At 61.8% G+C, this 13,818-nt stretch overlaps 1 protein-coding gene across 3 annotated transcripts in view; it reads left to right on the forward strand.

Moving 5' to 3' along the window:
• Positions 1-13,818, forward strand: part of AIFM3 (apoptosis inducing factor mitochondria associated 3) — a 31,095-nt gene that overhangs the window by 5,000 nt on the left and 12,277 nt on the right. For all 3 annotated transcript variants that reach the window (XM_054172814.1, XM_054172812.1, XM_054172813.1), the window contains exons 2-7: positions 3,285-3,498; positions 8,015-8,124; positions 9,103-9,212; positions 10,536-10,580; positions 11,188-11,284; positions 12,585-12,697. In XM_054172814.1, the coding sequence (XP_054028789.1) occupies positions 3,338-3,498; positions 8,015-8,124; positions 9,103-9,212; positions 10,536-10,580; positions 11,188-11,284; positions 12,585-12,697 (636 nt within the window). In that variant the 5' untranslated portion in view covers positions 3,285-3,337. The remainder of the gene's footprint in view (positions 1-3,284; positions 3,499-8,014; positions 8,125-9,102; positions 9,213-10,535; positions 10,581-11,187; positions 11,285-12,584; positions 12,698-13,818) is intronic.

Consider the following 13,818-nt stretch of genomic DNA (forward strand, 5'->3'; position numbering starts at 1 on the left):
CACTGCACCCAGCCCTGGGCTCCCCAGCTCAGCAGGGACAGGGACCTGCTGCAGAGAGCCCAACAGAGGCTACCAGGATGAGTGAGGGACTGCAGCACTGCCCTGGGAGGAGAGGCTGAGAGCCCTGGGGCTGCTGAGGCTGCAGAGGAGAAGCCTGAGAGGGGATCTAAGGAATGCTTCTAAATCTCTGAGGGCTGGGGGGCAGGAGGCAGGGCACAGGCTCTGCTCAGCTGCAGCCTGGCATAGGCCAAGGGGCAAGGGATGGAAACTGCAGCCCAGGAGGTTGCAGCTCAGCAGGAGGAGGAACTTCTGCCCTGGGAGGCTCCCAGAACCCTGGAGCAGGCTGCCCAGAGAGGTTGTGGAGTCTCCTGCTCTGGAGCCTCTCCAGCCCCATCTGGATGTGTTCTGTGTGCCCTGTGCTGGAGTCTCTGCTCCTGCCCTGGCAGGGGGCTTGGACTCCATGGTCTCTGGGGGTCCCTTCCAACCCCTGACATCCTGTGTGTGATCTGTGTGAAGCTGCCCTCGGGGAGAGCTCCTTCCCTGCGGCTTGCTCTGGCCACATGAGGGGAAGGGAGCTGTCTGGTGAGCTGCTTGTGCCCAAGGGCAATGGGAACCCTTGGTGGCACTGATCTGTCACCTCGATCTGCATCACACCCAGCCCTGTGGGTGGAGAAGGTCTTCCAGGGACCTTTTATTGTCAATTTGTCTTTATTGCCTCAGGCAGCAGGGGAGATTCAGACTGGAGATTAGGAAGGTGGTGAGACTCTGGAACAGGTTGCTCAGGGTGGTTGTGGCTGTCCCCTCCCTGCAGGTGTTCAAGGCCAGGCTGGATGAGGCCTTGGGCAACCTGGGGGTGGGAGGTGTCCCTGCCCATGGGAGAGGGTTGGCACTGAATGACCTTTAAGGTCCTTTCCAACCCAAACTGCTCTGTGGATCTGTGAATTTCAGGTTGAAGGACTCAGAAGGTCAGAGGGGTGATAGAAGCAGTGAGGCCACCAAGCATCCACTGGGTGAGGTCCTCTGCTTGGGCTCTGCAAGGCACAAGGAGGGCACAAAGCAGGGGTTTGCCCTTGTGCTGTGATGCTCTCTGGGTGGCACTGGGCACTGCCAGCTGCACTTCTCTTCCACGAATGCTGCTGATGTCCTGCTTTGGAATGTTACAGAGGGGTGGAAACACATCCAGGAATCAATGCCTGTGCTGACTGAACTCCTGAACAAAGTCTGCTGGCAGCTTCACTTCCTTCTGCCTAGCATCAGCAGGATCTGTGCTCAGCCTTGGGGCGGTGGAGGCAGGGAAGCTCTGCTCTGCAGGCACATTGCTTGAGCTGCAGGTTTCCCTGTGGGGCTGCATTTGCATAGCCAGAGCCAAGTGCCTGAAATTCCCCCTCTGCAGCTGAGGCTCTCCCTGCAGCTCTGGGCTTCATTAGCACTCTTCAGAGGCTCCTGAGAAGCCTTTCCCCCAGCCCCTGCCCAGCGCAGCGCCGGCTGCGGCGCTCCCTGCGCAGCCCTGCTGCTCAGAGCTGCCCAGGCAGGAGGGAAACAGAGGCAGCTGCAGGGGCCCAGAGGGCTGAGGGCTGCTTTGTCCTTCCTGTTTCTTGCAGGAGCTGTGCACCACCACTGGTAGCCTTCCCTAGTTCCAGTGGCCTCCTGGCTGGGCTCAGCAGTGCTGTGTCCAGCAGCAGCAGGGAGGGGATTGTCCCCTGGGGCTCAGCTCTGGGCAGCCCACAGCTCCAGTGCTGGGGCCAGCTCTGGGCACCTCAGCACAGGAGAGCTGTGGAGGTGCTGGAGCCAGGGCAGAGCAGGGCAAGGAAGCTGGGAAGGGCCTGGGGAAGGAATCTGAGGAGCAGCAACTGAAGGAGCTGGGGATGGGTGGTGTGAAAGAGAGGAGGCTGAGGGAGACCTCACTGCTGTCTGCAGCTCCCTGCAGGGAGGTGGTGGAGAGGCTGCTGCTGCTCTCTGCTCCCAGGTCAGTAGTGATGGAACAAGAGGCAATGGCCTCAAGCTGAGCTGGGCAGCTTCAGGCTGGACAGTAGGAAACATTTTTCCCCTCAGGAGTGGTCAGGGCTTGGAATGTGCTGGGCAGGGAGGTGGTGGAGTCCCCAAGCCTGGAGGTGGTTTGGCTGTGGTGCTTGGGGCTGTGGTGTTGGGGTGAGCCTTGCAGAGCAGGGCTCTGGGGTGAGCCTTGCAGGGCAGGGCTCTGGGCTGGATCCTGAGACTCTGCTCCATCCTGGATGCTCCTGTGATCTCTGTGAAGAGCCACCTGTCCCCTGCTGTCTGGCAGGAAGACCTTTTGATGAGCAGATCACTGCTACAAGAGCTTTGGGGGGTGGGGGGCAGGACCCTGTGCCGGAGGCAGCCCTGCAGGCAGGCTGCTGCAGCAGCTCCTGACCCCCTCCTGGCATTTAAATGTTTAATGTGGAGCTCTCCTTGCAGCAGCAGGGATCTGCTGCTGCCTCCAGTGCTGCAATCCTGTGATGCCAGATCCTCTTCTGAAGCTTCCACTTCTCAGTCTCTGCAGAGTTCCAACCCCCCTCCGCTGCGTGCATGATGCATAGGCAAGGAGCTGCCAGCTGGCACCGTGTGGGATGCCAGCACCTGCTCCCAGCCAGGCAACCAGGCCAGGGTGGCAGGGAAAGGGAACCATCCTGTGCCTGTCTCTGCACTGGGCAGGGGAGAGGCATTTGAAAAGTATCTGTGCTGAGCATGGGAAAAGCCTCTGCTCTGGTGCCCTGCTCTGGTGCCCTGCTCTGGTGCCCTGCCCTGGTGCCCTGCCCTGGCAGGGGTTGGACTGGATGATGTCTGGGGGTCCCTTCCAACTCCAAGCAGGGGCACCCAGAGCAGGGCACCCAGGAACACAGCCAGGGGGGGCTGGGAAGGCTCCAGAGCAGACTCCACAACCTCTCTGGGCAGCCTGCTCCAGGCTCCAGCACCCTCACACCAAACAGCTTTCTCCTCATGCTCAGGAGGAAGCTGCTGGGTCCCAGCTCATCCCTGTGGCTCCTTGTCCTGTCCCTGGGCACCACCAGCCAGAGCCTGGCACCTTCCTCCTGACCCCCACCCCTCAGACACTGATAGCCATTGATCAGTGTTTGCCAAACCTCTGCACCAGGCATGGGAGGGCCAGGGGGGTTGGACTGGATGCTGCCATTCTGGGATGATTCCCACAGGAGTCAGCAACCAGAACCTTTGTCCTGCTGCCTGTCAGCTCCTCTGGCAGTGCAGGGCAGGATGGCAGCAAAACCTCCACCTGAGCTTTAACAGAAGGATTCTGTTTGTTCCTGCAGTTGAAGTGAAGATTGAGGTTGTGATACCTGAGAAGGAGAGGAGCAAGGAGGAGATGTCTCCCAACGGCAGGGCCAGCCCCCTGGTCTACAAAGTCAACGGCACTGCCCGGCACTACCACCTGGAGGAGCATCCCATCGCCAGCAACCCCTTCCACAACCCCAGGGATGTGGTGGAAGCTGCTGTGTGCCACGTGAAGGACCTGGAGAACGGGCAGTAGGTGTCTGCAGGGAAAAGGCTGAGAGGCCTCTCAAGCCACAGTGAATCCCTGCTCCCTGCTCCATGAGTGTCTGGAGGTCAGGACTTAGCTTAGTGAAACACTGCAATAAAGCAGGGCTGGAGAACCTCTCCTGCAAAGACCAACTGGGAGAGTTGGGGCTGGGCAGCCTGGAGGAGAGAAGGCTGCAGGGAGACCCCAGAGCTGCACTGCAATAGCTGCAGGGAGCTGCAGGCAGGCTGGGCAGGGACTGCTCAGAAGGGGCTGTGGGGAGAGCACAAGGAGCAAGGGTTTGGAACTGGAGCAGGGCAGGGGCAGGTTGGACAGCAGGAGGAAGTTCTGCACAGGGAGGCTGGGGAGACACTGGGACAGGCTGCCCAGGGCTGGGGCTGAGGCTCCATGCCTGCAGACATCCAAGCTCAGCCTGGCTGTGTCCCTGTGCTGTCCCTGCAGGGGCTTGGCCAGGATGCCCCTGGGGGCTGCCTCCCAGCCCAGTGCAGTCTCTGAGGCTGTGAACCACAGACAACTGTTTTTTTCCCAGGAGTTCTGCTCTCCCCTGCATGCTCTGCCCTGGCACTTGTCTCAGGGAGCTGTGATGTTCACCAGGATGGCTGCAGGGGCTCTGCTCAGCCTGCCCTGGGCAGCCCTGATGAGTTTTGCCAGGCCTCAGCTGTGGCGGCGTGCAGCGTGGGCAGCGCTGCAGGGCACAGAGGCTGCGTGGCCAGCCCTGCTCAGTGCCTGCCTCCTCCAGCTGAGCTCAGCTCTTTCCAGCTGCTCACTCACCAGGGATGCAGCTTGCCCCATCCTGTGTTCTGCTGATGGCAGCAGCTTTCAGCTCTGTGCAGCCTCACTGCCCTGAGTCCCAGCTCTGGGCAGCCTGCAAAGTGCCTGTCGGGGTCAGGCTGCTTCCCAGGCTGTGTTTCTGCCCTGGGGGTGGCTGTGGCTTTGATGCTGCATCCTTTGTTGGACTGATGGCCAACATCTCAGCGGGCTCTGTCCTTCTGGGAAAGGAACCAGTTGGAAACAGCTTTTGTTCCAGGGAGGGAGTGATGTCAGCTCTGTGGGACACAGCAGGACTCTGGCTTCTATTTGCTTTATACTGAACCATCAATGTTCCAGAATGGTCCAGGTGCTGCAGCCTCCTTTGTGCTAAAATTGGGGGTGCTGGGTGCTGAGCAGCTCCCCAGGAGCCAGCAGTGCCTCCTGCAGCCCTCAGGCAGCTGTGTGCTGGCTGCAGCCAGAGCAGGGTGGGCAGAGGGCAGGAGAGGGCATCCTGCCCCTGGGCTCTGCCTAGACCTCACCTCCAACCCTGCCTCCAGCTCTGCTGTCCCCAGCAGAAGGACTCAGAGCTGCTGGGGAGAGCCCAGAGGAGGCCACAGAGATGCTGCCAGGGCTGGAGCAGCTCTGCTGGGAGCACAGGCTGAGGGAGCTGGGGCTGTGCAGCCTGCAGAGGAGAAGGCTCCAGGGGCACCTCAGAGCTGCTGCCAGCACCTGAAGGGATCCTGCAGGAAGGCTGCAGAGGAACTGTTCCTGAGGGGGTCTGAGCCAGGCCCAGGGGAATGCTTTGGAGCTGAGGCAGAGCAGGGTCAGAGTGGAGCTGAGGAAGAAGTTCCCACCCCAGGGGGGTTGGCCAAGATGGCCTTGACAGGTCCCTTCCAGCCCAACCCTCTCTGTGATGCCATTGTTCCATGCCAGCTAAGGGCAGTCCCAGAGGAGCCTTTCCTCACTCCAAGTAGCCTGAGGGATTTTTCCAGGATGCTTCTCCTGAGCCTTGTGCTGGGCAGGGTGTGGATGGCATGGGGTGCATGGCATGGGCAGGGTGTGGATGGCATGGGGTGCATGGCATGGGGTGCATGGCATGGGCAGGGGATGCATGGCATGGGGTGCATGGCATGGGGTGCATGGCATGGGCAGGGGGTGCATGGGCAGGGGGTGCATGGCATGGGGTGCATGGCATGGGCAGGGGGTGCATGGCATGGGGTGCATGGCATGGGCAGGGTGTGGATGGCATGGGGTGCATGGCATGGGCAGGGTGTGGATGGCATGGGGTGCATGGCATGGGCAGGGTGTGGATGGCATGGGATGCATGGCATGGGCAGGGGGTGCATGGCATGGGGTGCATGGCATGGGCACAGCAGCAGAGCAGGGCACTGCCACAAGCCCTCACTCACCTCTGCAGTGTGTCAGTGGTCTGCCAGCACAAGGTACTCTTTCTGCCTACCCTTTTCTATCTTTCAAGGTCCAAGGTGGCATCAGCAAAACCTGTAAGAGGTCCTGGGGGATCAGCTCTGGCACTGCTGCACCCAGGCACCACCCCAGCAGCTAACTGGGAGAGGCCAATAGCTGCAGGCAGCAAACAGCCCCCAGTGCTCCCTCAGCCCCTGAGCAAAGTCCTGCACAGGCCACAGCTGAGCTGAGCTGAGCTGAGCTGAGCTGAGCTGAGCTGAGCTGGAGCTCCCCAGTGTGGAGTTCCCAGCTGAGGAAACAGCTCAGAAGGGAGCAGTGAATCATCATCCAGAGGGAGTGAGGGGCTGGGAGCTCTGCAGGGGGCTGCCTGCTCTCTTGGAGACCCCAGGCCTGGGTTTGGGGGTGGCTTTGGTTCGGCTTTCTGGGGTGGTGCAGCTCCTGGGGTGAGTTTGTAAACTCATCCTCTTCTCTTATCTTATCTTCCCCTGGAGTTATGGTTGTCACTTAACCCCAGCTCTTATCTGAGGAATGCAGCAGGACTTGTCCTGCTCTGTTCCTCTTCTGCTGATGGAAGGACCTCCAAGTGCCAAGTGTCCTGGGCAGGGAGGGAGCAGAGTTGCAATGCTGGGGGCTGGGGCTGCCAACTGGCTGGGGCCAAGTGGCTCCCAAGGGCAGATGTGAGGAGTTCTGCTGCTGGATCACAGGCATTAGGGGTTGGAAGGGACCTCAGAGATCACCAGGTCCAGCACCCCTGCCAGAGCAGGCTCACCCAGGGTAGTCCCCACAGGGATGCTCCCAGGTGGGTTTGGAAAGGCTCCAGAGCAGGAGACTCCACAACCTCTCTGGGCAGCCTGCTCCAGGGCTCTGGGAGCCTCACAGTGAGTTTTGCTCCAGCTTGCCCCCATTGCCCCTCATCCCACCCCTGGGCTGCCCAGCACTGGTGACAGCACCAGCCACTCACAGCTGGGGATGCTCCAGGGCTCTTGCACCACAGAGTTGTTTGGCCTGGAAAAGCTCCCCAGGACCACCCAGCCCCACCATGGCCCCAGGTGCCACGGCCACAGCTTGCTTGAACCCCTCCAGCCATGGGGACTGCAGCACCTCCCTGGGCAGCCTCTGCCAGTCCCTCACCACTCTGGCAGCAAAGAAATTGTTCCTCACCTCCAACCTCAGCCTCCCCTGGCACAACCCCAGGCCAGTTCCTCTCCTTCTGTCACCTGAGACTCGGGAGCAGAGCCCAAGCCCCACCTCACAGCCTCCTTTCAGGTAGAGAGCAATGAGGTCTTCCTCAGCCTCCTCTTCTCCAGACTAAACCAGCCCAGCTCCCTCAGCTGCTCCTCCCAGCCCTGCTCCTGTCCTTACAGACAAGCTAAGGAGATGCTCTGGGCTAGGACAGGGGGAGTGGAGCCTCAGCCTGTCTTGGCTGCTTGAGGGCAAGGTGGCTGCAACTGATGTGGCCCAGGGAGCCTGGAAACTGCAGAGCTTCTGTGTGCAAGATCCCTGCTGCGCTAAGCAGCTGTTGTCCAGGGTCCCACGGAGCTGCTGCGGCCTTTCAAAGTGCACCTGAAGCTCTCTGGGGGGAGCCTCAGGGCTGAGCTGCTTCCTGTGCCAAGCCCAGGGCTGAGTGCCAGTGGCAGCAGGGAGGCAAAGCCCCTTGCAGCTGCAGAGCTGGGGCAGAGGTGCAGCACAGGCAGGTCTGGGTGAGCTCTGCTCTGCTCTGAGGGCAGCAGCAGGGAGGGAGGGGTCCGCTGTCCCGGGGGGTCTGGCAGGAGAAGGTGACACTTGCTGTTGACGCTGGGATGTGGCCAGGACCAGACCCCAAGGCTGGAGCACACAAAAGGTCAGAGCTGCTTCTGCTGGGTTTCCAGGCTCAGGAATGCTGAGCTTGCTTTGAGTCAACACAAGGCTGGCAGGGAGCAGCCGAGCCGCTGGGGCCAGGAGAGGAGGAGGCGCTGCAGGGAGCCCGCTTGGGCTTCAGGCTTCCACCACGGGCTTTGTTCTGACACCTCCCGGGTGGAGGGCAGCACTGAGCCCCCTCCCAGGCAGCTGGGGAGGTGCTTTGCTCCCCTCCCGGGACACTGGCAGGTGAGGAAGCTGCCATGCAGTGTCCCAGCTTGGACGTCCCCCGGGCTGGCAGCAGCGCAGCAGCTCCGGAGTGCCAGCAGGGACCGAGCCGCAGCCAGGGGTCAGCTGGAGCCGGTGGTGAGCAAGCTGAAGGCAGGGGGCAGCCCGGTGGGAGCAGGGCTGGGGGTGCAGGGCCAGGGGGTGGGTGTCTGCTGCTGGGTCGGGGATGCTCTGCTGAGTGTTTGCTGTGCTGCCCCCGGCCAGGATGCGGGAGGTGGACCTGGGCTGCGGGAAGGCTCTGCTCATCAAGGAGAGCGGAGAGTTCCACGCCGTGGGACACAAATGCCCCCACTATGGGGCTCCCCTGGTCAAAGGTTAGTCTGCATCCCACCCCCAGCCTAACCAAGGGCATCCCAGTGTTGGCAGCAGGCAGCCCAGAGGTACAGAGTCAGCCAGGTTGGAAGAAGCCTCCAAGACCATCAGCTCCAACTGACCCAACCCTAACTGATCCACCAGACCCTGGCACCAAGGGCCTCATCCAGGCTGCTCTTAAACCCTGGGCAGCACATCCCAAGCTCTCTTGCTGGGAAGAACTTCTTGCTAAGGCCAAGCCTAAGCTTCCCCTGGCACAGCTCGAGACTGTGTCCTCTTGTTCTGGGGCTGGGTGCCTGGGAGGAGAGCCCAACCCCCACCTGGCTCCAGCCTCCCTTCAGGGAGTTGCAGAGAGCAAGAAGGTCTCCCCTGAGCCTCCTCTTCTGCAGGCTAAGCAACCCCAGCTCCCTCAGCCTCTCCTCCCAGGGCTGTGCCCCAGACCCCTCCCCAGCCTTGTTGCCCTTCTCAGACATTGTTCCAGTACCTCAACATCTCTCTTGAACTGAGGAGCCCAGAACTGGACACAGGACTCCAGGTGTGGCCTGAGCAGTGCTGAGCACAGGGCAGGATGAGCTCCCTGCTCCTGCTGGCCACACTGCTCCTGATGCAGGCCAGGATGCCCTTGGCCTGCTTGGCCCCCTGGGCACAGTGCTGGCTCCTGTTCAGCTGCAGTCCACCAGCACCCCCAGGTCCCTCTCTGCCTGGCTGCTCCCTGTGCCCTGGGGGCACTTTGCCACAGGTCTGCTTTGCTGGTGAGCCCAGCTTGCCATTGCTGCTCACGGGGCTGGGGCTTCTTCGGGGGTCTTCGAGGCACAAAATGCTGAGGGCACCATCAGAGTTCAGCTTCTCTTCGCTCCCTAGCTGGAGCTGGCCCTCTCCTGGCTGGTGTGGAGTGGCTGCAGCCCCCTGGCCCCAGGCACAGCCTGGGGCTGTGGGCTCTGTGGCTTGGTTCCCAGCTCTGCTCTCCATGTCTCCTGCAGGGGTTTTGTCCAGAGGAAGAATTCGCTGCCCCTGGCATGGAGCTTGCTTCAACATCACCACAGGAGACATAGAGGACTTCCCTGGCCTGGACAGTTTACCCAGGTTCCAGGTCAGACCTTGGCTCTTGCAGCAGCAGGGATCACAAAATCACAGCATGCTCTGGGCTGGAAGGGACCTGCCCAGGCCATCCAGTCCGAGCCCTGCAGCCCCCAGGGACAGCCCCAGGCAGGGCAGGCTGCTCCCAGCCCCACACAGCCTGAGCTGCCCTGGTGCCAGCCATGGGCAGCTCCTGCCTCTCTGGGCAGCCTGGGCCAGGCTCTCCCCACCCTCAGTGCCAAACATTTCTCCTTCTCTCCAGGCTGAATCTCTCTGTTCAAACCATCCCCCCTTGGCCTGGCACTTCAGGCCCTGCTCAGAACTCTGTCCCCAGCCTTCTGAGCAGCCCTTTCAGCTCTGCAAGGCCACCAGAAGGACTCCCTGGAGCCTTCTCCTCTCCAGGCTGAACAACCTCAACTCTCCCAAGCCTGAAGCCTCCCAGCAGAGCCCTTCCAGCCCTGCCAGCATTGCTGTGGCCTCCTCTGGTCCTGCTCCAGCAGGTCCCTGTCTGTGCTGAGGGCTCCAGAGCTGCCCCAGCACTGCAGGGAGGTCTGAGCAGAGCTCAGCAGAGGGGCAGAATCCCCTCCCTGCCCCTGCTGCCCACACTGCTGGGGATCAGCCCAGGCCAGGATGGGGCTGGGCTGGCAGCTTGGTGCTGGCTCATCTCCAGCTCTGCACCCCCAGCACCCCAAGTCCTTCTCCTTGGGGCTGCTCCCCAGCCCTGCATCCCCAGCCTGGACTGATTCTGGGGATGGTCCTAACCTAGGTGCAAAGCCTTTCACTTTTGGCCTTGTTGAGCCTCCTGAGGTTCACTCAGTTCCACTTCTCAGCCCCTATGGATGGATCCCATGCCTCTGGTGTCTCCACCAGACCACTCAGCCTGATGCCATCTTGCAGATGGCAGTTTCCATTGGCACAAGCAGTGCCCTTTAAGATGTGGAGCATCTGTAGTGGGCAGTGGAGAGCAGCACCAAGCCAGCAGCTCAGCCTCCTCCCTGCAGCTCCCCTTGCACCCACCCACGGGCATCAGGCACCCCCTGGGAACCTGAGTGGGGAGGTGCAGTCTTTAGCAGGAGTGGGGTGGGCTTGGGAAGTGAGGCTGTGAGCCTGAGGCAAGCCAGGTTCCATGCTGCCCATCAGGGCTTGGTTGCTGTGAGCCAGGAAAGGGCCCAGAGCCTCCCACGGGGCTGAGCCCTGCCCCACACAGCCCCCCTGGCAGCAGAGCTGGGGAGGAGGCTGCTCTGCTTGGCAGGGGTGGCACACAGGAGGGCCTCCCCCTCCCCTCCCCGTGCTGGAGCCACTGCCCTGCAAAGCACCACTGCTGTGTGACCCTCAGGTGAAGATCGAGAAGGAGAAGGTGTACATCCGAGCCAGCAAGCAGGTGAGAGGAGCCCTGGCAGCCCAGGGCCGAGGCCAAGCTTTGCTCTTTGCTCCGTGGGCGTGGGGGAGGGGTGGCAAAAGCTTCCTCTGGGCTCTCTGGGAGGTGAAGCAGTGTCTGGACAGAAGGACAGCTGAGCACCCACCGTGAGTGAGGCAGAGATCCACCTGCTCTGCTCCTGCCTCCTGCAGCAGCCCCTGGCTGCAGCCCAGCACACAGCTGCCTGCTGGGCTCCAGGGGGGCTCCTGGGGAGCTGCTCAGCACCCCCAAGTCAAGCCCACAGCCTTCCTCAGAGGTGCACAAGCTCTGTTTAGGTGCAAGACAAGCTCCTGACAGGACTGCAGCCTCTCCCCAGGGCTGTCTGGTTTGCCCAGCTCTGCAGCTGGGTGCATTTGCAGGAGGGCAGAGAGAGCTTTGTGCTCTGTAGCCTGCCGGGGGGTGGTGCCCTGGCTGGGGCAGGGGGGTGGTGTGAGCGTGGCTTTGGAGCCCTCCTTGGCTGCAAGGGCCCCAGCTGGCTGCAGGCTGGTTTGTGACAGGAGGGTTGCTTGCCCCCTTCCTGCTCAGCTACCCAGGTGCAAGGTGAGGATGACTTCTCCTCTTGGTGGCACAGGCTCTGCAGGCACAGAGGAGGACGAAGATGATGGCCAAGTGCATCGCCCTGAGCAACCACAACCTGAGCAGTACCAACGTGCTGATCATCGGGGCAGGTACTGCCTGTGCCCTCCTGGGGGGCGTGCAGGGAGCAGGGGGCTGTGTCCCCTGCCCCTTCTCTCACCCCTCCTGCATGCCTCCCCCACACCAGAGGGGCTTCCTGCACCCTTCTGTCCTACATGCTCCAGAGGTGCCCTGTGCCTGTGGAGTTCCCTCTCGTGGTACTTGTGGTACTCTTCCCTCTCCACCCGCCCCAGGCAGCCCCTGGTTTCCACACTGGCAAGGGTGAAGTCCTCTCAGGTGTTCCTTTTGTTCTTGGAGTCTGCACATCTCCATCTCACCCCTCTGCAGCTGCCTGCAGTGCCCAGGCTCAGCACCCTGAGGTGCTTCTCTGCAGGGAAATTCTTCCAGCTGCCCAGAAAATACCAAATCCCTGCAAGGAGCTGCAGCCCTGCTGAGCTGCCTCCCTGCTCCCTTGCCCCAGCTCCACCTGTGCCATGCAGCTCCGTGGGGTGACCCCCACCTGCCAAGCCTCTGCAGTGTGTTGGCTGCTAGGGCTGGACCGTGGGGACCAGGGGGATGGGAGGAGGACACAAGGTGTCCAGTGCTGGGTCTGGGTGGGGGAACACCCTGCAGTCACCTGCTCCTCTGACTGCAACTGGAGGAGAGGGGGAAAAGCTCCCATCCCTGCTCCCATCCCTGCTTCCATCCCTGCTTCCATCCCTGCTTCCATCCCTGCTTCCATCCCTGCTTCCATCTCTGCTCCCAGCCCTGCTCCCAGCCCTGCTCCCAGCCCTGCTCCCAGCCCTGCTTCCATCCCTGCTTCCATCCCTGCTCCCATCCCTGCTCCCATCCCTGCTCCCATCCCTGCTTCTATCCCTGCTTCCCATCCCTACTTCCCATCCCTGCTTCCCATCCCTGCTCCCATCCCTGCTCCCATCCCTGCTCCCATCCCTGCTTCCATCCCTACTTCCCATCCCTGCTTCCATCCCTACTTCCCACCCCTGCTTCCATCCCTGCTTCCATCTCTGCTTCCATCCCTGCTTCCATCCCTGCTCCCATCCCTGCTCCCATCCCTACTTCCCATCCCTGCTTCCATCCCTGCTTCCATCCCTGCTCCCATCCCTGCTTCCACCTCTGCTTCCACCTCTGCTTCCATCCCTACTTCCAAGTCCTGGCTGTGGTGAGGTTTGCTTCCCAGGGCAGAGGTACTGAGAGAAGGTTATTGGTGGGGAGGAAGGGATGTTCTACTTCAACCCATGACAGGGCTTTAGGAGCAAGAGGCTCAGCCCCTCCACATGCACAGCTGCCTGCTCCCCTCCTCCTCCTCCTCCTCCTCCTCCTCCTCCTCCGCAGGGGCAGCCGGGCTGGTGTGCGCGGAGACGCTGCGGCAGGAGGGCTTCTCGGACAGGGTTGTGATGTGCACCATGGACAGGCACCTGCCCTACGACAGGCCCAAGCTCAGCAAGGTTTGTAGCACCTGGCCCAGGCCATGCTCCCCCCTAGAGCCAACATTTGCCCCAGGACCTTTCCCCTGTTCCTCAGGCTTTGCTTCCTCCTTATTGTGCTGTCTGGTGTGTCCCTGTTGGCTGTGGAAGCAGGGAAACACAAAAGAGTTGTCCAAGCTCTGAGCTGAGAGCTTCCCCAGCACAGGGACAGGAGGATGCTCCAGGAGCCCAGCAGTGGCTGTCTTGGCCAGCTGGACCTGGAGTCACACACACACAGCTTCACAGCTAACCCTGACCCACACTCTGCTCTGGGCTGGGAGGGAGCCTCCAAGGGCATCCTGTCCAAGCCCCTGCAGGCAGCAGGGACAGCTGCAGCTGCAGCAGGCTGCACAGGGACACATCGAGTGGGGCTGGGCAGCCTGGAGAGGAGAAGGCTGCAGGGAGACCCCAGAGCTGCACTGCAATAGCTGCAGGGAGCTGCAGGCAGGCTGGGCAGGGACTGCTCAGAAGGGGCTGTGGGGAGAGCACAAGGAGCAAGGGTTTGGAACTGCAGCAGGGCAGGGGCAGGTTGGACAGCAGGAGGAAGTTCTGCACAGGGAGGCTGGGGAGACACTGGGACAGGCTGCCCAGGGCTGGGGCTGAGGCTCCATGCCTGCAGACATCCAAGCTCAGCCTGGCTGTGTCCCTGTGCTCCAGCTGCAGCTGTCCCTGGGGCTGCAGGGCTTGGCCAGGATGCCCCTGGGGGCTGCCTCCCATCACTGCTTCAGCTCCTGAGGGCCCTCCTGCTGCTCGCTGCTTTTGGAGCTGTGGTCCTTGCTGTGCTGGTGCTGAAGTCCTTTGTCTCTCTCAGCTTCCCCTGGCGGACGCTTGTTTTCCAAACAAGGATGCTTTCCTTTCGCTCCCATCGGCTGTGTGGGTGTCCTCCGGACCTGCAGCTGGAGCAGCTTTGAGCACCCTAGGAAGAACTCCCTGGGTCCTGCCTTAGCCTCTGCCACAGCGAGCAGCAGGGCAGGAGCCAGAGCCCAGGGCAGCGTCTGGGGATGCTTATTGGAGCAGGCTGTAACTCCAGCTCCTGGAGAGCAGCTCTCCTCCGCGGGGCTGGGGCTGCCTGCTGCTGGTGTGGCCACCCCTGCAGCCCGGGG

The sequence above is a fragment of the Dryobates pubescens genome, chromosome 25 (genome assembly GCF_014839835.1).
Source record: "Dryobates pubescens isolate bDryPub1 chromosome 25, bDryPub1.pri, whole genome shotgun sequence".
Classification (NCBI taxonomy): Eukaryota; Metazoa; Chordata; class Aves; order Piciformes; family Picidae; genus Dryobates; species Dryobates pubescens.